The sequence below is a fragment of the Hemitrygon akajei genome, chromosome 7, assembly GCF_048418815.1.
Source record: "Hemitrygon akajei chromosome 7, sHemAka1.3, whole genome shotgun sequence".
Taxonomy (NCBI): Eukaryota; Metazoa; Chordata; class Chondrichthyes; order Myliobatiformes; family Dasyatidae; genus Hemitrygon; species Hemitrygon akajei.
The window spans coordinates 4,977,938-4,999,976 of record NC_133130.1 but is presented as its reverse complement, the minus strand read 5'-3'; the positions used below and the strand labels follow the sequence as shown (position 1 = coordinate 4,999,976).

General features: G+C 45.8%; 1 protein-coding gene across 1 annotated transcript in view; it reads right to left on the bottom strand.

The window, feature by feature from the left end:
* Positions 1-14,898: 14,898 nt before the first annotated feature.
* The window catches only part of emilin1b (elastin microfibril interfacer 1b), a 93,558-nt gene continuing 86,417 nt past the window's right edge, over positions 14,899-22,039 (bottom strand). The window contains exon 8 of the mRNA XM_073050340.1: positions 14,899-15,708. Within this exon, the coding sequence (XP_072906441.1) occupies positions 15,380-15,708 (329 nt within the window). The 3' untranslated portion in view covers positions 14,899-15,379. The remainder of the gene's footprint in view (positions 15,709-22,039) is intronic.

Here is a 22,039-nt window from a genome sequence, read left to right as displayed (position 1 = left end):
CTATACTGGGAGAGTTGAGAACTGGAGACCACAGCCTTCGACTACCAGGATGTCCCTTTAGAACAGAGACAAGGAGGAGGAATTTCTTTAGCCAGAGGTTGGAGAATCTGTGGAATGTATTGCCACAAATGGCTGTAGAGGCTGCCAATGGTTATATTTAACATAGAACTTTAAAAAATGCAGCACATTATAGGCTCTTTGGCCCACAATGTAACCTACTCTAGAAACTGCCTAGAATTTCCCTAGCACATAGCCCTCTATTTTTCAAAGTGCCATGTAGTAACAAATTTAAAGCAGAGTTTGACAGGTTCTTGATTAGTCAGGATGTCAAAAGTTATGGGGAGATGACAGGAGAATGTGGTTGAGAGGGATAAGAGTGCCAGGCCTTAGATGTTTCAGAAAGGAGAGAGAGGGAAGCAAAAGAGGTGGGGTGAGGCACTACTGATCAGAGATAGTGTCACGGCTGCAGAAAAAGAAGAAGTCATGGAGGGATTATGTACTGAGTCTCTGTGGGTGGAAGTTAGAAACAGGAAATGGTCAATAACTTTACTGGGTGTTTTTTATAGACCACCCAATAGTAATGGACATTGAAGAGCAGATGGGGAGACAGATTCTGGAAAGGTGTAATAATAACAGGGTTGTTGTGGTGGGAGATTTTAATTTCCCAAATACTGATTGGCATCTCCCTAGAGTGAGGAGTTTAAATGGGTGGAGTTTGTTAGGTGTGTTCAGGAAGGATTCCTGACACAATATGTAGATAAGCCCAAAAGAGGAGAAGCTATACTTGATCTGGTATTGCGAAATGAACCTGTTCAGGTATCAGGTCTCTCAGTAGGAGAGCATTTTGTAGATAGTGATAATAATTCTCTCACTTTACCATAGTATTGGAGAGGGACAGGAACAGACAAGTTAGGAAAGTGTATAATTGGAGTAAGGGGAAATATGAAGCTATCAGGCAGGAACTTGGAAGCATAAATTGGGAACGGATGTTCTCAGGGTAATGTACGGCAGAAATGTGGCAAATGTTCAGGGGATATTTGTGTGGTGTTCTGCATAGTTACATTCCAATGAGACATGGAAAGGATGATAAGGTACAGGAACCGTGGTGTACAATGGCTGTTGAAAATCTAGTCAAGAAGAAAAGCTTATGAAAGGTTCAAAAAACTAGGTAATGATAGAGATCTAGAAAATTATAAGGCTATCAAGAAGGAGGTCAAGAATGAAATTAGGAGAGCTAGAAGGAGCCATGAGAAGACTTTGGCAAGCAGGATTAAGGAAAACTGCAAGGCATTCTACAAGTATGTGAAGAGCAAGAGGATAAGACATGAGAGACTAGGACCAATCAAGTGTAACAGTGGAAAAGTGTGCATGGAACCAGAGGAGATAGCAGAGGTACTTAATGAATACTTTGCTTCAGTATTCACTATGGAAAAGGACCTTGGCTATTGTTGGGTTGACTTACAGCAGACTGAAAAGCTTGAGCATGTAGACATTAAGAAAGAGGATGCACTAGAGCTTTTGGAAAGCATCAAGTTGGATAAGTCACCAGGACTGGACGAGATAAAGCCCAGACTACTGTGGGAGGTGAGGGATGAAATTGCTGAGCCTCTGGCAATGATGTTTCCAAAATTAATGGGGCAGGAGGGGTTCCAGTGGATTGGAGGGTTGCAGATGTTGTTCCTTTTTTCAAGAAAGGGAGTAGAGATAGCCCAGGAAATTATACCAGTGAGTCTTATTCAGTGGTTGGAAAGTTGATGGAAAAGATTCTGAGAGGCAGTATTTATGATTATTTGGAGAGGTATGATATGATTAGGAATAGTCAGCATGGCATTATCAAAGGTAGGTCATGCCTTACGAGCCTGATTGAATTTTTTGAGGATATAACTAAACACATTGATGATGGTAGAGCAGTAGATATAGTGTATATGAATTTCAGCAAGGTATTTGATAAAGTACCCCGTTCAAGACTTATTAAGAAAGTAAGGAGGCATGGGATCCAAGGGGACCTTGCTTTGTAGATCCAAAATTGGCTTTCCCACAGAAGACAAAGAGTAGTTGTAGACAGGTCATATTCTGCATGGAGGTCGGTCACCAGTGGTGTGCCTCAGGGATCTGTTCTGGAGTCTCTTCTCTTCATGATGTTTATCAATTACCTGTATGAGGAAGTGGAGGGATAGGTTAGTGAATTTGCTGATGACACAAAGGTTGGGGTGTTGTGGATAGTGTGGAGGGCTGTCAGAGATTACAGCGGGACATTGATAGGATGCAAAACTGGGCTGAGAAGTTGCAGATGGCGTTCAACCCAGATAAGTATGAGGTGAGTATGAGTATGAGGGATGAATCCACACTCAGGTTGGAGGAACAACACCTTATGTACCGGCTGGGTAGCCTCCAACCTGATGGCATGAACACTGAATTCTCTAACTTCCGTTAATGCCCCTCCTCCCCTTCTTACCCCATCCCTGACATATTTAGTTGTTTGTTTTTTTTTCTGTCTCTCTGCCCATAACTCTGCCTGTTCTCCATCTCCATCTGGTGCTTCCCCCCATCCCCCTTTCTTTCTCTCAAGGCCTCCCGTCCCATGACCCTTTCCCTCCTCCAGCTCTGTATCACTTTCGCCAATCACCTTTCCAGCTCTTAGGTTCATCCCACCCCCTCCAGTCTTCTCCTATCATTTCGCATTTCCCCCTCCCCCCACTACTTTCAAATCTCTTAGTATCTTTCCTTTCAGTTAGTCCTGACGAAGGGTCTCGGCCCGAAACGTCGACAGACAGTGCTTCTCCTTATAGATGCTGCCTGGCCTGCTGTGTTCCATCAGCATTTTGTGTGTGTTGTTTGAATTTCCAGCATCTGCAGATTTCCTCGTGTTTGCTAAGTATGAGGTGATTAATTTTAGTAGGTCAAATATAATAGCAGAATATTATATTAATGTTAAGACTCTTGGTAGTGTGGAGGATCAGAGGGATCTTGGTGTCTGTGTCCATAGGACACTCAAAGCTGCTGCGCAGGTTGTCTGTGTGGTTAAGAAGTCATAGAACCATAAAACATTACAGCACAGAAACAGGCCTTTTGGCCCTTTTTGGCTGTGCCAAACCATTTTTCTGCCTAGTCCCACTGACCTGTACCTGGCCCATATCCCTCCATACACCTGTCATCCATGTACCTGTCCAAGTTTTTCTTAAATGTTAAAAGTTAGCCCACATTAACCACTTCATCTGGCAGCTCATTCCACACCCCCATCACTCTCTGTGTGAAGAAGCCCCCCCCCAATGTTCCCTTTAAACATTTCCCCCTTCACCCTTAACCCATGTCCTCTGGTTTTTTTTTCTCCCCTAGCCTCAGTGGAAAAAGTCTGCTTTCATTCACTCTATCTATACCCATCATAATTTTATATACTTCTATCAAATCTCCCCTCATTCTTCTACGCTCCAGGGAATAAATTCCTAACCTTTTCAACCTTTCTCTGTAATTCAGTTTCTCAAGTCCCCGCAACGTCCTTGTAAACCTTCTCTGCACTCTTTCAACCTTATTAATATCCTTCCTGTAATTCGATGACCAAAACTGCACACAATACTCCAAATTCAGTGTCACCAATGCCTTATACAACTTCACATTAACACCATAACGTATGGTGCGTTGGCCTTCATCAACCGTGGGATTGAGTTCAAGAGCAGAGAGGTAATGTTATACTATATAGGACCCTAGTCAGAACCCACTTGCAGTACTGTGCTCAGTCCTGGTCACCTAACTATAGGAAGGATGTGGAAACTATAGAAAGGGTTCAGAGGAGATTTACAAGAATATTGCCTGGATTGGGGAGCATGTCTTATGAGAATAGATTGAGTGAACTTGGCCTTTTCTCCTTGGGGCAACAGAGGATGAGAGGTGACTTGATAGAGGTGTATAAGATTGAGAGGCATTGATTGTGTGGATAGGCAGAGGATTTTATCCTAGGGCTGAAATAGCTAACATGACGGGGCACAGTTTTAAGGTGCTTGGAAGTAGGTACAGAGGAGATGTCAGGGGTAAGTTTTTTACGCAGAGAGTGGTGAGTGTGTGGAATGGGCTGTCAGAAACTGTGGTGGAGGCAGATGTGATAGGGTCTTTTAAGAAGCTCCTGGATAGCTACATGGAGTTTAGAAAAATAAAGGGCTATGGATAACCCTAGGTAATTTCTAAACTAAGTACATGTTCGGCACAGCATTGTGGGCCAAAGGGCCTGTATTGTGCTGTAGGTTTTCTATGTTTCTATGATAATAAATCAGGCGGAGGAGACTCAATGGGCTTAATGGCCTAATCTTCAGTTGTGGTCTTAAAGTGCAAGAAGATAGACAAGTCGCCAGAGCCTGATCCGGTGGGATGCAAATGCAGAATATCCATGAGTTCTGGCTGAGATATTTGCATTATTATTAATCATAGCTAATGTGCTAGAAGACTGCTGAAAGTTGTTCTATTATTTAAGAAAGGCAGCAGAGAAAAACCTGTGCATTATGACATAGGAAAGTTACTGGAGAGGGTTCTGAAGGCTAAGATACAGTGGCATGCAGAAGTTTGAGCACCCCGGTCAAAATTTCTGCACCATCAATAACTCTCTGAGACGTGAGGCGAGATATCGGCTTTTATTGATTGGAAGAAAGAACAAGCAGCAGTTGAGCACCATACTACATCCTGGAGACTGAGGGCCGGGCTCAGGCCTCAATCACCTTTATACCGGGGTCTGTGGGAGGAGCCATGGTCAGTGGGAGGGGCCACAGGAGCAGTCAGCAGGGGGCGTGTCCAGACGGGTATATGTAGTTCACCACATTCACCCCCCCTTTGTTTTAAAAGAGAGTCCCCATGGGGGGAAGTTTCTTACAAGTATATTTACAGGTTAAGTCTATCAGGTGGTCGAATCTGTCGCTGCGATCTACGTAGCACCGGCTGTGATTGCACAGGTGCCAGTGGTGATTGCACCGGAGACGGTGGTTGTGCTGGTTCCGGCCTAACTGGAGGTGTCAGCCCACTAGGCGTCAGTGATCCCTCATGCGTGTGCGAGGCGCCTGGTATATGCGCGTATGAGATGCCCGGTATAGGAGTGTCGTGAGGAGTCTGTGTAGGGCTCGGTGTGCGCGGTGTCACCTCGGGTACAGGGTTCATAGTTACGTGGAGTGTTCGGGGTAGTGGTCTTTTGCTCCTGCGGGCGCCAGGTCGCGGACGGAGACCGTGTCTTCCCGCCCATCAGGTAAGACCACGTAAGCATACTGGGGGTTTGCATGTAGAAGGTGAACCCTCTCGACCAGCGGGGAGTATTTATTGCTCCTCACATGTTTCCAGAGCAGCACTGGCCCTGGGGACGTCAGCCAAGCTGGTAGGGTGGTCCCAGTGACAGACTTCCTGGGAAAAGAGAATAGGCACTCGTGAGGGGTGGCATTGGTGGACGTACATAACAGGGAGCGGATAGAGTGGAGTGCCTCAGGGAGGATCTCCTGCCATCGAGAGACCGGCAACCCTTTTGACTTAAGGGCTAAAAGTGTGGCCTTCCACTCTGTGGCATTCTCCCTCTCCACCTGTCCATTTCCCCGGGGATTATAACTCGTGGTCCGACTAGTAGCAATGCCCCTAGCCAGCAGGTACTGGCGCAGCTCGTCACTCATAAAGGAGGACCCTCTATCACTGTGGATATAGCAGGGATATCCGAACAGAGTGAAGAGCTGGTGCAGGTCTTTTATGACGGATGTGGTAGTGGTGTCGGGGCAGGGGATGGCAAAGGGGAACCGCAAGTACTGGTCGATAATGTTGAGAAAGTAGACATTGCGGTCGGTGGAGGGAAGGGGGCCCTTAAAGCCAACACTCAGTCGCTCAAACGGGTGGGTGGCCTTGATAAGTTGTCTCGTCCACCGCATGCATCGTTGCTTTGGCAATGTCCCCTTTAATGCAGCTGAAGGCCGCGCAGGCCTCGGCAGAGAGGGGAAAAGTGGTAGACTTGACCAGGGGGCGGGCCTTGTCTGCGTAATGGGGGACCCATTGGGCGTAATAGGAAAAGAAGCCCAGGCACCGTCTGAGGGCTTTGAGGGTGGTGGGAAGAGGGAGTTCTAACAGGGGGCACATACGGTCGGGATCAGGGACCATTTTCCACGACATACCCAAGGATAGTTCCGAACACACACTTGTCCCTATTATAAGTAAGGTTCAGGGCTTTGGCCACTTGGAAAAATTGTTGGAGGTTGGCGTTGTGATCCGGCCAGTCGTGACCACAGATGGTGATGTTATCCAGATAGGGAAATGTGGCCTTCAGTTGGCACTGGTCCACCATGCGGTCCATTTCCCTCTGGAAGACCAAGACACCATTTGTGACACCGAATGGGACGCACAGGAAGTGATAGAGCCTGCCGCCCGCCTCGAAGGCAGTGTAGGGGCGGTCCCCTGGGCGGATGGGGAGCTGGTGATAAGCGGATTTCAGATCTATTGTCGAGTACACCTTGTACTGAGCTATCTGGTTGACCATATCTGCGATGTTGGGTAGGGGGTACGCATCAAGCTGCGTGAACCTATTGATGGTTTGACTATAGTCCACGACCATCCTATTTTTCTGCCCGGTCCGAACAACAACCACCTGGGCCCTCCAAGGGCTTGTGCTTGGCTCAATGATCCCCTCCCTGAGCAGCCGCTGCACCTCTGACTGAATGAAGGCCCTGTCCCCCGCACTGTACCTCCTGCTTTTAGTTGCCACAGGTTTACAGTCGGGGGTCAGGTTGGCGAACAGCAGTGGGGGAGGGATCTTGAGGGTGGAGAGGCTGCAAGTGCTGTCAGTAGCGCAGCTGTCGGCATGGTGCTGGGTGGGATGTGTGGTTCGGTGTGTGTGTGGTCAGTAGCGGGGTATATGGCGGTCCCACAAAATTGAGGATTCCTGACAGTGAGTGGTGGGAGGGGCCCGTCATATGCCATAGTCACACTTTCGAGGTGGCTCTGGAAGTCCAGCCCCAATAGCACAGGCGCGCACAGTTGAGGCATGACCAGTAGCGCAAAGTTCCGATATTCTGTGCCTGCACCACCAATGTCGCTACACAACCCACCGGATGTCTGTGGAATACGACCCAGAAGCCAAGGTGACCCTCTGGCTTACCGGCCATGTCACGAGTCCGCAGCGTTGCACTGTGTCCGGGTCAATAAAACTCTCAGTGCTGCCCGTGTCAAACAGGCAGCTAGTCCTGTGCTCCTCCACCAGGATGTCCATCATTGACCTTGCAAGCTGGTGTGGGGCGCTTTGGTCGAGGGTTATGGAGGCCAGAGTTAAACTGCCGTCTTGGTGCCCGGTAAGCACCGGTGGGTAGGGGGCGGGGCATGTTGGCGCCGACAAAGATGGCCGCCCCCATCCGGGCATGCAAGATGGCGGCCCCCATGCCTCGCACGAGGCGGGCAAGCAAGATGGCGGCGACCAAGATGGCGGCCCCCATGCCTCACACGCAGCGCTGCCCGACCCCGCTCGTGGTTTAGATTTACAGACCTTGGCGAAATAGCTCTTCTTCCCGCAGCTAGAACAGGTCGCTTCTTGGGCCGGGCAGCATTTTCGGGGGTGCTTTTCGAGTCCGAAGAAGTAACACTGCGCGAGCTTGCGACTGGCAGCAGCTGTGGTCGGGTTCAGGGAGTTCGTGGAATCGCGACTGGCAGCGGCGTTGGCGAATTCGCTCGCAGGAACCGGTGGCAGCGGGGTCTAAGGTGTCCACGGAACCGGTGGGGGATTGCGCGGCTGGACAGCGTCAGCGTTGTGCAGAGCAGCCTCCAGTGTGTCGGCCGTCTCGATTGCCGAGCGTAAGGTAAGATCAGCATTTTCCAGCAGCCGCTGGCGCACGTACACTGCCCTGATCACTGTAACACAGGCGTCTCGTACGAGGAGCTCCGCATGCTGTTCTGCTGTGAGAGTTTTGCAGTCGCGAGTTTGCATGAGTGTCTGTAGGGCTCGGAGAAACTCGGCGTTCGACTCTCCAGGCCGCTGTCGTCGCATAGCTAAGCGATGTCTTGCGTAGACGGTGTTCACCGGCCGCAGGTACTGTCTTTTGAGGGCATCCAGTGCCCCTTTGTAGGTTGGCAGGTCCCTGATAAGTGAGTAAACTTTCGGGGTGACCCTCGAGAGGAGAATTCTGTGCATAACAGTGGGTTCAGTTGCACTAACCTCCTCCAAGTATGATTGGAAGCATGCAAGCCAGAGTTCAAAGGCAAGAGCTGCTTCAGGGGCTTGGGGGTCCAAATCCAATTTTCCCGGACGTAAAATACTTTCCATGTTTTAAAACTTCCAGTCAATAAAATTGATGCACCATCAATAACTCCCTGAGACGTGAGGCGAGATATCGGCTTTTGTTGACTGGAAGAAAGAACAAGCAGTAGTTGACCACCATACTACATCCTGGAGACTGAGGGCCGGGCTCAGGCCTCAATCGCCTTTATATCGGGGTCTGTGGGAGGAGCCACAGTCAGTGGGAGGGGCCACAGGAGCAGTCAGCAGGGGGCGTGTCCAGATAGGTATATGTAGTTCACCACAAGCACCCCGGTCAAAATTTCTGTTACTGTGAATAGTTAAGTGAGCAGAAGATGAACTGATCTCCAAAAGTCATAATATTAAAGATGAAACATTTTAAGCAAGATTAGTGTATTATTTTTGTTTTGTACAATTTTAGAGTGGAAAAAAGGAAAGGAGCACCATGCAAAGTTTGGGCACCCCAATAGATAACTTTTACCAAGGTTTCAGACCTTAAATAACTTGTTAGGGCTATGGCTTGCTCACAGTCATTGTTAGGAAAGGCCAGGTGATGCAAATTTCAAAGCTATATAAATACCCTGACTTCTCAAACCTTGTCCCAACAATCAGCAGCCATGGGCTCCTCTAAGCAGCTGCCTAGCACTCTGAAAATTAAAATAAATGATGCCCACAAAGCAGGAGAAGGCTATAAGAAGATAGCAAAGCGTTTTCAGGAAGCTGTTTCTACAGTATGTAATGTAATTAAGAAATGGCAGTTAACAGGAATGGCGCAGGTCAAGTTGAGGTCTGAAAGACCAAGAAAACTTTGCAAGAAAACTGCTCGTAGGATTGCTAGAGTGCACTGTTCTACTGTACAGCGACAGCTGCACAAATATGACCTTCATCAGAAGAAAACCTTTCCTGTGTCCTCACCAGAAAAATCAGCGTCAGAAGTTTGTAAAGGAACATCTAAAAAATTCTGATGCATTTTGGAAACAAGTCCTGTGGACTTATGAAGTTAAAACAGAACTTTTTGGCCACAATGAGCAAAGGTATGTTTGGAGAAAAAAGGGTGCAGAGTTTCATGAAAAGAACACCTCTCCGGCTGTTAAATATGGGGGAGAATCGATCATGCTTTGGGCTTGTGTTGCAGCCAGTGGTACGGGGAACATTTCACTGGTAGAGGGGAAAAATGAATTCAATTAAATACCAGCAAATTCTGGAAGCAAACATCACACCATCTGTAAAAAAGCTAAAGATGAAAAGAGGATGGCTTCTACAACAGCATAATGATCCTAAACACACCTCAAATTCCACAATGGACTACCTCAAGAGGTGCAAGCTGAAGGTTTTGCCATGGCCCTCACAGTCCCTGACCTAAACATCATCGAAAATCTGTGGATAGACCTCAAAAGAGCAGTGCATGCAAGACGGCCCAAGAATCTCACAGAACTAGAAGCCTTTTGCAAGGAAGAATGGGTGAAAATCCCCCAAACAAGAATTGAAAGACACTTAGCTGGCTACAGAAAGCATTTACAAGCTGTGATACTTGCCAAAGGGGGTGTTACTAAGTACTGACCGTGCAGGGTGCCCAAACTTTTGCTTCGGGCCTTTTTCCTTTTTTGTTATTTTGAAACTGTAAAAGATGGGAAAAAAAGTAATGTTGCTTAAAATATTAAAGAAATGTGGCATCTTTAACTGTATGCCTACATCTGAAAAGACAGGTTTCTTCAGGATAGTCAGCATGGCTTTGTGTGTGGGAAATCATGATTTACAAACTTGAGTTCCTTGATGAAGTGACGAAGAAAGCCGATGAGGGCAGGTTGGTAAACATAATCTATGTTGTTCCATGTGTTAGGCTGCTCTGGATGGTTAGGTTGCATGGGATCCAGGGAAAGTTGGCTAATTTAATACGCAATTAGCTTCATGCTAGGAAGCAGAGAGTAATGGGGGAATGTTGTTTCTTGAACTGGAGGCTTGTGACTAACGGTGTGCCTGAGGTCAGAGCTGATGTCACTCTTGTTGTCATAATACATATAGACCATAAAACATGGGAGCAGACTTAGGCCCATCGAGACTGCGCTGCCATCCGTCATAGTTGATCCTTTTTGCTTCTCCTCCTCAACCCCAGTTCGCACCCTTCTCCCTGTAACCTTTGATGCCATGTCCAATCAAGAACCTATCAATCTCTGCCTTAAATACACCCAGTGACTTGGCCTCCATAGCTGCATGTGGCAACAAATTCCACAAAATTCACCACCGTTTGGCTAAAGAAATTTCTCTGCATCTCTGTTTTGAAAGGGCACACCTCTATCCTGAGGCTGTACCCTCTTGTCCTAGACTCTCCCACCATGGAAAACATCCTTTCCACATCTACTCTGTCTAGGCCTTTTAACGTTCAAAAGGTTTCAATGAGATCCCACCTCATCCTTCGGAATTCCAGTGAGTACAGAACCAGAGTCATTCAACGTTCCTCATATGATAACCTTTTCATTCCTGGAATCATCCTTGTGAACCTCCTCTGGAACCTCTACAATGTTAGCATATCTTTTCTAAATGAGGGGCCCAAAACTGTTCACAATGCTCAAGGTGAGGCCTCACCAGTGCCTTATAAAGTCTCAGTATCACATCCTTGCTCCTGTATTCTAGACTTCTTGAAATGAATGCTAACATGGTGTGGTGAACTACATATACCTGTCTGGACACGCCCCCCCCCCGCTGACTGCTCCTGTGGCTCCTCCCACAGACCCCGGTATAAAGGCGATTGGAGCCACAGACCCTTCCTCAGTCTCCAGGATGTTGTATGATGGTCACTTGCTGCTTGTGCTTTCTTCCAGCCAATAAAAGCCTACCTTAACCCACGTCTTAGAGTTATTGATGGTGCATCACATGGCACTTGCCTTCCTCACCATCTACTCAACCTGCAAGTTAACATTTAAGGTGTTCTGCACAAGGACTCCCAAGTCCCTTTGCAACTCAGATTTTTTGATTTTTCTTCCTGTTTGGAAAATAGTCCGTACATTTATTTCTACTACCAAAGTGCATGACCATGCATTTTCCAACAATATATCTCATTTGCCACTTTCTTGCCCATTCTCCAAATCTGTCCATGTCCTTCTGCAGCCTACCTTTTTCCTCAACACCACCTGCCCTACCACCAATCTTCATAACATCTGCAAACTTGGCAACAAAGCCATCAGCTAAATCATTTATATACAGAATGAAAAGAAGTGGTCCCAATATCAACCCCTGTGGAACATCACTAGTCACTGGCAGCTAATCAGAAAAGGATCCTTTTATTCCCACTTGCTGCCTCCTACCAATCAGCCAATGCTCTAACCATGTTAGTAACTTTCCTGTAATACCATGAGCTCTTAACTTGGTAAGCAGCCTCATTTGTGACACCTTGTCAAAGGCCTTCTGAAAGTCCAAATATACAATACCCACTGCATTCCCTTTATCTATCCTACTTGTAATCTCTTCAAAGAGTGGAGTGACATTTGTAATTTTCCAGTCCTCCAGCACAGTGCCAGAGTCCAAAGAATTTTGAAAGATCATTTCTAATGCCACCACAATCTCCAGTGCTACCTCTTTCAGAACCCTAGGGTGCAGTTCATCTGGTCTGGGTGACTTATGTACCTTTAGGTCTTTCAGCTCTTTGAGCACCTTCTCTCTTGTAGCAGTAACTGCATCCGCTTCTCTTCCTTCACACATGACAATATCATATCAATAAGATGTTAGTATCTGCCACAGTGAAGGCTGATGCAAAATACTCATTTAGTTAATTTGTGATCTCCTTGTCCCCCATTATTATTTCTCCTGCTTCATTTTCTAGCAGTTCTACATCCACTCTCATCTCTCTTTTATATTTTACATACCTGAAAAAGCTTTTACTATCCACTTTGATATTATTTGCTAGCTTGCTTTCATATTTCATCTTTTCCCTTTTAATGGTTGTTTTTGTTGATCTCTGTAGGTTTTTAAAAACTTCCCAATCCTCTATCTTCCCACAAATTTTTGCTTTGTTGTATGCCCTTTCTTTTGCTTTTACAATAGCTTTGACTTCCCTTGTCAGCCATGGTTGTACTATTTTACTTTTTGAGTATTTCTTCATTTTTGGAATTCACATGTCCTGCAATTTCCTTATTTTTCCCAGAAACACACACCATTGCAGCTCTGCTGACATCCCTGCCAGCAGCTCCTTCCGGTTTATTACGTAACACCCAATCCAGTATAGATGATCTCCTAGCAGGCTCAACTACAAACTGCTCTAAAAAGCCATCTCTTAGGCATTCAACAGACTCACTCTCTTGAGATCCATTACCAACCTGATTTTCCCATCGACCTGCATGTTGAAATCTCCCATGACTACAATAACATTGCCCTTTTGACTCACCTTTTCTATTTCCTGTTATAATCTGTGATCCACCTCCCAGCCACTATTGGGAGGCCTGTATATAACTGCATTTACGTCCTTTTACCCTTGCAGTTTCTTAACTCAACCCACAAGGATTCAATGTCTTCCGATCCTGTGTCACGTCTTTCTACTGATTTCATGCCATTCCTTACCAGTAGAGCCTCTGCCTAGCTTCCTATTCCTTCGATACAATGTGTAACCTTGGACATTCAGTTCCCAACTACAACCATCCTTCAGCCAGGGTATCAGTGATGGCCACAACATCACCTACAGTACATTAATTGGAATGTGCAAGGTATGGTTAGTAAATTTACCGATCATATCAGAGAATATTGTCAGAGACGAAACTTATCAAAAATTATAGAGGGATCTTGATCAACTGCATGATAAAATTTCCCACTGCATTCTTGAACATCTACCATATGTTTTAAAACAGTGGTCCCCAACCACCGGGCCGCAATGCATGTGCTACCAGGCTGTGAGGAAACAATATGATTTAGCGATATGAAATGATATGAGGTAGCTGCACTGCTCCTCGCAGCCCTGTAGCACATGCTTTGCGGCCCGGTGGTTGAGGACCACTGTTTTAAAATGTACTGCACCTTGAATGTAATGTGAACTTCCCGCAAAATGTACCCACTAACACAGAACATAAAACAGTACAGCACAGTACAGGCCCTTCAGCCCACAATGTTGTGTTGACCTTTTTAAACTGACTCCATGATTAATCTAACCCTTCCCTCCTACACAGCCCATAACTCTCCATTTTCCTTACATCCATTGCCTATCTAAGAGTCTTAAATGTCCGTATTGTGTCAGCATCTACCATCCCCCTGACAGTGCATTCCAGACACCCATCACTCTGACATCTCCCCTAAATTTTCCTGCACCTACCTTAAATGGATGTCCTCTGGTGTTGGCTATTGTCCTGTGGAAAGTGCTGGCTGTCCATTCTATCTGTGCCTCACAATCTTGAACAAATCTAACATTCCTGTTCCAGATTTCTTTCTTAGTATCCGGTATCCGGTAGTCCAGTATCCGGTATACCCCTCTGGGGATTCACAATCCCAGCTGTCTGTGCCTGACCCAAACTGTTTTCCCGGCCAACGATGTAATATCTAATGTAATCCAGGGTTCCCTACCTTATCTCTGCCCTTCACTCAAAGAGGAACACACAGATCTTGAACTCTTGTAATTTTAAGGATCCTGCTGTCTGGACACCCCTTTGCAAACATCCTACTCCAATTGAAATCTGAGGAAATGAGACTGGAGTAGCTGTGTGTGTCCCAACTACAATCCTGCGTATTGACTGCACCTTCTGGCTTTGGGACAATGTATTGCCTGTTAATTTGATGTGAACTGTTTCTGACTCCTTGCCCCCTTTGTTGCCAAACTGCTCACTTTTGGATCATTGGTATGTTCCACTTCCATGTTACCTGCTATTTATATCCTCCATTTTGCGTGGAATGGGCAGCGGTGATGGAGGCGGATACGATACAGTTTTTTAAGAGACTTTTGGATAGGTACATGGAGCTTAGTAAAATAGAGGGCTATGGGGAAGTCTAGTAATTTCTAAGGTAGGGACTTGTTCAGCACAACTTTTGGGTCAAAGGGCCTGTATTGTGTTGTAGGTTTTCTATGTTTCTGTTTTTTCCATTTATTGTCTGCAGATTCAATTATTATCTCCATGTGGGCACCCCACCTTCAACCTTCTGTTCAGCTGCTTATCCAAAATTCTGATACACTTACTGCATCACTCACCAACCGCCACAAGCTTTCTCCTCAGCTGTGAAATGACGCTGAAGGAGCCATGGAAAATGCTGTTGATTCAATGGCTGTTCTTTCAGTTCTCAGAACTCTTCCCTGCCCCATCAGTGCCTTGTTTTACAACACTTTTACCCTTGTTTTCAAATCTACCTGTGACCTTAAATCAAAACAGAAAATATTTTCAATTTCTGATTTTCAGCATTCTGCACTTTTATTGCCTTTCAATTGTTGTTTGTCATCTGCACTCATAATGCTGGTCTTCTGGGCAGCTGTGTCTCAACCTTTATATTTCTCTACAAAATTCCTTAAAATCCAACAGTTTAATCCAAGTTTTTGATTACTTGTTCTGCGTGATTTCGTTTGAGTGAGGCCGTATGATAGCTTTCTCGAGTAAAGGTATTATTGAGGTATTATTATTCTACTGTAAAGGTATTACTGTGACTAGGGGTGGTGAAAGTGGGCATTAGGAAGCGGAGAGGAGGGAAATCAGAAAACCCCGGCATTAAACAATAGGTGAGTTCATTTTATTTATAACCAGTCATCTCTGACATCACTCTTTAATGCAAATCCTGGTTTCAGTTATAGACTTGCAATCTGTCCCTGGGCACTTTTCAAACTCTGTTGTAGCAGAGATCGTTGATGCAAGCACTGCTAGTGGGACTGTTCTTCCATTCAGGACGTCTCCCCATTACCATTTCAGATCGATGTGACTGGATGGTTTTGAGTCTTTGGTTAAATTAAGTCTTCTTGAAAAGATAAGACAGAGGTGTAAAGTGTGATTGAATACACTATGATCACCAAGCCTTCCTCCCACAGCAGCAGCTGATATCAGACATTGCTTTATATTAAATAAGAGTTCAACAGCAGTGCAGAAACTAATGTAGAGATTGGACTCTTGTTCTCAATCCCATTTGTGAATGATGCTCCGAATATATTAGTGTATAAATATATCCCCACCTTAAGCACAAAGCAATGATGAGGCATCAAATGTCCTTGTCCTTGTACAGAAGAACCCCATTAAAGATAGTCAAGGGTTCATCAGAGTGGGCCAGTTTGCCAGTCACAAGGTCAATGCAAACTGTGTCGCCTTGGCTGAGGGGTAAAATTATGTTGAAAATGCCCAGAGAACCTGAGGTGGGCTGGGGTCCTATCACTGGCCTGTTCTCCAGCCCTTCTGGTTGGAAGCCCCCAGAGTCTATTCTTGCCAGTCCTGTGTTGGATTTAGCGAGGACAGCTTCAATACGCTGATTGCGATGTCCCGTCAGAATAGCACTGATGAAGTAACGGCCATCAAATGGGGCAGTGAATATACCTGAAGGCAATAGAAAAGTTAAGTTTAAAAGAAATCTCCGAAAGTGGGATACAGGCAGAATTGAGAAGTATATCAAATAGAAAACTGTATGTAAATAGATTAATCTGAAAATGTAATCCAATTTCTGCAGATGTGTAAACCAGAAAAGAAAGGAAGAGAACCTAGTGGAAAAAACAAATTATGGCTGAGGTACTGAATCAGAAAGATTATATCATGTGAGCCCTTAAACCTTTCTCTCCAGCCAGTGAGATCATGACATTGCCCATCTAATCAGTCTGATTCTGTTAGCCATAGAACACTACAGACCAGAAACAGGCCAATCGGCCCATCTGATCACTGTCCAATTCTGAATACAACATACTAGAAACAGGCCCTTCAGCCTATCTAATGACCATCTGATTCTGTTGTAGACATAGAACACTACAGACCAGAAATAGGCCCTTCTGCCCAATCAATCACCATCTGGTTCTGTTAGAGATAGAGCAGAAGAGATAGGAGCAGAATTAGCCCAAATGGCCCATCGAGTCTGCTCCAGCATTTCATGGCTGATCTAACTTTCCTCTCAGCCCCAGTCCTCCCCGTCCCTTCATGCCCTGGCTAATCAGGAATCTATCAACTTCTGCCTTAAATATACATAAAGACTTGGCCTCCACAGTTACCTGTGGCAATGAATTCCACAGATTCACCATTCTCTGGCTAAAGTTCGAGCTCATAGGACTAGATGTTTCAATCCTTTGATAAGTAGATCCTAACTTGGGTCATAGCGTAGAGATCTTGAGAATGGGGCTGGGTGGGTGGCAGATACTTCCCAGGGGTCATCAGGTGGGCACCCCCCTTCTTAGACGTTTCATCAATTTAAGCCCACTACATCTCCAGAGGGCTCAACAGTGTGACCAGGCTTTCCAGATGCACCCCCCTTCATATCTGGCCACCCATGGGTCATTTTAGGGCCCAGCTGCTGTCTCTCCTTTTCATCCATAACCAGTGGCTGCTTCCTCCGCTACCTCCGAGAGTTTCGTTATAGCTTGCTGCTGGCCTGGCCACAGACTCCCAATCCCTTCAGCATTCTGACCATCGAAGTAAGCACAAACCCTCTGCAGCCAACCTGTACTGGGAAACTCTGCATCCTCCATCCACGCTGCTTAGCATCAGTGGCCAGCTCAGCGTATCTTACATGTTTCCGCTCATATGCCTCACAGACTGCATCTTCCCAGGGCACTGTGAGCTCTCAGATCACTACAGCCTTCAGACTGCTGGACCACAAGACCAAATCTGGTCTGATGGTAGTAGTGGCTATTTCCAGGGGAAATTTTAGCTTTTGTCAAGGTTAACAGCCAAGTCCTAGTCACAAACAAGCTCCAGTATACCTGACACCAACTGTGTCACTGAGGGTGGCACTGTCTGTCCTTGCTGGACAATGGGGTTGGTGGTTCTTCCAGTCATATTGTTGTTTGCTTCTCCACAATGGATGCCAAATATCTGAGGACCTGGTTGCGCCTCCAAGTGTATCTTCCTTGAGTGAGGCTTACTTTGCAAGATGAGAGGATGGGCTTGAGGTTTGCTGGACAAGCTGGGTCTTCACCAAGCCACTGGTTCAGATTTTTGGGAGTAGGGAGAACACCATAAGCCGCTCTTATTTAAGGAAGTTTATCTTTCTTCTTTCCTTTTCCCCATAAGTTTTTCCAGCTGAATTTTCTTTTCTTAGTGTTTCCCACCTTGTCCACTGTCTCTGTGCCTGCAACACTACTCTTACATACCACATCTGCTCCTCCTGTCACTGTATTTCCTCCACCACCATAGCTCGTCTTTGCTTGTGTTGTCGCCCTTTGCCAAACGGGCCTATCTGAGCCTGTGCCAAAGCCCCCTCTTCCGGGTTGCACCTGGTCCACCATGCCTACAAACCTGAGTGCTGATTTTGTCTGTTTTACTGACTCTGCTGGATACCACTTCCTCCCTCTTAAGATCCTGGGTGCAGTATACTGGACAACACTATCACAAGATTCCAGGAGTCATCTCAAGCCCCACATTGGCATACTTGAACTCTTCAGTCAGCCCCAGAGCTCCTTTACCATACAGGTAGATGTTACTTAGTGATCTTGGTAGGCCCACCCACTTCTGAAAGAAGGAACTAACAATCATCTCTAGCTTTTCAACATGAGTGATAGGGACTCCTTACAGAGTCAGTGGCCACAACACCCGAGGCAGCAATCCACACTGAAGGCACCAGAGCGTGAGGTTTCCTGGCAGCAAGGTCTTATTGATGACTTTAAGCCCTTTGATGATTTCTTCTCTCAGCAGTTTCACTTGATCTGTAACACTGAGGTTTACATTGTACCAACACCACAAGCCTTTAACTGGCATTTCTGACACAGTAGGAATTACTTTCCCATCCACATGGAACTTATAGTCAACCAGCCTTCCCTTGACTATAGAAATTCTCCTAGACTTTATTTTATTTTAATTGTCCACTTATTCCAGCCCACGATGTTTGAATGGAGCTTCTTAAGCAAATATTTGGTAGATAGGATGATAGTTGTCAGGATGATTAAATCATCCATAAATGCCCAGATTGGTGGTAGGCATAGTCCTGACCAATTGTTCTCCTCCCATTTAGAAGCTCTAATGATTACTTCCATTGCCATAGTAAAGGCCAGCAGAGCGATGGTGCAACCTGCTATTATGCCTATCTCCACTGGCTGCCAGGCTGTGTTGTACTCTGCGATTATCAATGAAAACTGGAGATCTCGAAAGTAGACTTTGACCAGGGTTGTAACACATTCTGGTACATGGAAGAATTCAAATGAAGACCACAGGAGGTTCTGTGCGACTGACACAAAGGCGTTGGCTAGATCTAAGAACAAGACATGGGGGTCTCTTCTTTCCTTTTTAGCAGTTTGTATTTGATGCCAAATTATACTTGTGTGTTCCAAGCAGCCCAAGAAACCCGGGCACCCTGCCTTTTGCACATGGGTGTCGATGAAGTTATTTTTCTCCAGGTAAGTCGACAGCCTTTGTGCTATGATTCTGAAAAATATTTTCCCTTCAACATTTAATAGATTTATTTGCCAAAATTGTCCAATTTCTGAGGAATCTTTTTCTTTTGGAATTAGAATTCCTCCTGCCCACCGCCACGCTCAGGAATAAGCTTATTCTTCCAGACCATCTTCATCTGTTTCCGTACGAAGTTCAGGACTCTTGGTACATTTTTGTAGAGTTTGTATGGAACTCCATCTGGCCCTGGTGCTGAAGCTGCCCTCACCCACTTTACGATTTTTATTATCGCACTGTATCTGGGGGGACTGATGTTGAACTGCTGATGTGGAGGGTGGATTGCTGGTACATCTGAAACAGCCCTCGCCTGCTTTACTCCTTTTATTATCTCACTGTATCTGGGGTCACTAATGTCAAACTGCTGATGTGGAGGGGGGATGGTTGGCATATCCGAAGCTATTGAGATGTGTTCAGCTCTCCAGCTGTCTGAGTATCTCAGCTCAGATGATCCAACTCTTCCTTTGACATCTTAGCAGTTCCGTTCTTCTGCTCTGTGAAAATGCTTTACACAAACTTGTAGAGGTCCTTATATAATTGTGTGTGCTTTCTTCTTCCTTTGAAGCCGGAGGTTTTCTGCTGTCCTTAGAGTCAACAGTCATGCTATTAGTTCTGCCTGCAGATGTTGATTCCTTCTCTTTCTTCCATGGTTAATTTTCTCCACTGTTTTTTCAGTTGCTGTCTCTCCTGAATGAGGCCCTCTATCTCCTTTTGTCTTCTTGATTTGGGCTGTGCTGGCAACTTTGTCTTAATTATTTCCCTCACTCCAAATATTTCTGCTCTGTAATTGTGTATGAGGTTGCCCATCCTCCCAATTCTCTTCTCAACTGTGCTCTTGTCTGCAATGATCCTCGTTGACCATTACCAACTCCTTTTTGTTGCAAGCTTTCGGCCATTTCACACGTGGCTTTTTCACCTGCAGCTTCTTTTCTGCTGGCTGGCCTTGTCTTTCCAGTGAGCAGTGGTCTTCAGTGCTGACATGCTCCTCCGAGACTGTGCCTGGGTTACCGATGCTCTGCAGACTCTGCGGGTTCCATCGTGTCGCTGAACTTCATTTGACTTACTTGTCCTTTCCCTCAAGAAATACTGGTTGATGCAAGGTCCCAGTCTTGTCTCCTTCAAGCATTTCATCCTGTATCTTCAAGCCCCTAGCTGGGGATTCTTTATACCAGCCGCAGATTCAACTCTGGAATGTGCTTCCTGCTGATGTCACTGACTTGAGTACTATGCGGCCCATGTTTCTCATAGTCAAAGTCATGCCATGTTCTGTTAGCAAAATATCCATCCTTGAGAGCACCTCTGCTCTCGCTGACTCCTCATCTTCATTCTAAAAGAATATCCTGACATCTGGAACTTCCACTATGCTGCTAGTGTTTTCCACAGTGAAGACTGATGCAAAATACTTATTCAGTTCATTAACTAACTCTCCAACATCATCTTCCAGCAGTCCAAAGTCCATTCTCATCTCTCTTTTACACCCTATGTATCTAAAGAAATTTTTGGTATCCTCTTTAATATTGGCTAACTTGCTTTACCTTCTTCATGACTTTTTAGTTGCCTTCTGTTGGTTTTTAAAAGCTTCCAAATTCTCTAAATGCCCACTAATTTTTGTTCTATCATATGCCTTCTCTTTGGCTTTTATGCTGGCTTTGATTATTTTTGTTAGCCACAATTGTGTCATCTTTCCTTTAGAATACTTCTTCCTTTTTGGGATATATATATCCTGTGCCATCCAAATTATTTCCAGAAATTCCAGCAATTGCTGCTCTGTCATCATCCCTGCCAGTGTTCTTTTCAGATCAATTCTGGCCATCTCCTCTCTGATGCCTCTGTATTTCCCTTTACTCCACTGTAATACTGATACTGTCACAAGGGGATGTGGAGACTGGACCCAAATGCAGGACACAGGCACTGAAGTACGACGGGCATGACAGGAACAACTAAAGGATAGAACAAGATGGGGAGACCGTGGCATTCAAAGGTGATCCTGGGGTTCAGAGAGAGTTCATGGCAAGGCAGGACCCTGGAGTTCATGGCAAGGCAGGACCCTGGCTAGGTTAAAGGATGGGTCTATGGGACAAGGAAAGCTGGGAGGATAGCCCCCTGGGCAAGCCACATAACTTCTGGGCAGGGCCCAGCCTCCCAGGCAGGAGCACAGGGGCCTGGGCAGGTCACAGGGCACAACCCATCAGAAGAGAACAGAAAAGAACAGGAAAACAGATTATTATCTGAACGATGGCTGATTAGGAAAAGGGGAGGTGCAACGAGACCTGGGTGTCATTGTACACCAATCATTGAAGGTGGGCATGCAGATACAGCAGGCGGTGAAAAAGGCAAATGGTATGTTGGCATTCATAGCAAAAGGATTTGAGTACAGGAGCAGGGAGGTTCTACTGCAGTTGTACAAGGCCTTGGTGAGACCGCACCTGGAGTATTGTGTGCAGTTTTGGTCCCCTAACCTGAGGAAAGACATTCTTGCCATAGAGGAAGTACAAAGAAGGTTCACCAGATTGATTTCTGGGATGGCAGGACTTTCATATGAAGAAAGACTGGATCGACTAGGCTTATACTCACTGGAATTTAGAAGATTGAGGAGGGATCTTACTGAAACGTATAAAATTCTAAAGGGATTGGACAGGCTAGATGCAGGAAGATTGTTTCCGATGTTGGGGAAGTCCAGAACGAGGGGTCACAGTTTAAGGATAAAGGGGAAGCCTTTTAGGACCAAGGTGAGGAAAAACTTCTTCACACAGAGAGTGGTGAATCTGTGGAATTCTCTGCCACAGGAAACAGTTGAGGCCGGTTCATTGGCTATATTTAAGAGGGAGTTAGATATGGCCCTTGTGGCTAAAGGGATCAGGGGGTATGGAGAGAAAGCAAGTACAGGGTTCTGAGTTGGATGATCAGCCATGATCATACTGAGTGGCGGTGCAGGCTCAAAGGGCCAAATGGCCTACTCCTGCACCTATTTTCTATGTTTCTAAGAGAGGGGTAGGAAAGAGTCAGAGTCCCCCACTGGGCAACAGCAGTCCAGCCTGCTTACCCAACAGAGGCAAGGGATCAGAAGGGAGCTCAGTCCAGGGTGACTACAAGAACAGACTTACAGAACTAGATGATTAACAGTGGGTACTCCAAGCCAGGGCAAACAGCACAAACAGGACAACCAGGTCAAAACAGGATAGGCAGACAGCACATACAAGACAAACAGAACAACCCCCAACCAGAGCCCCTTATATACACCTGCCAGCTGATAGGTATCAGGTGCGCCTCCTTAAGCCAAGAT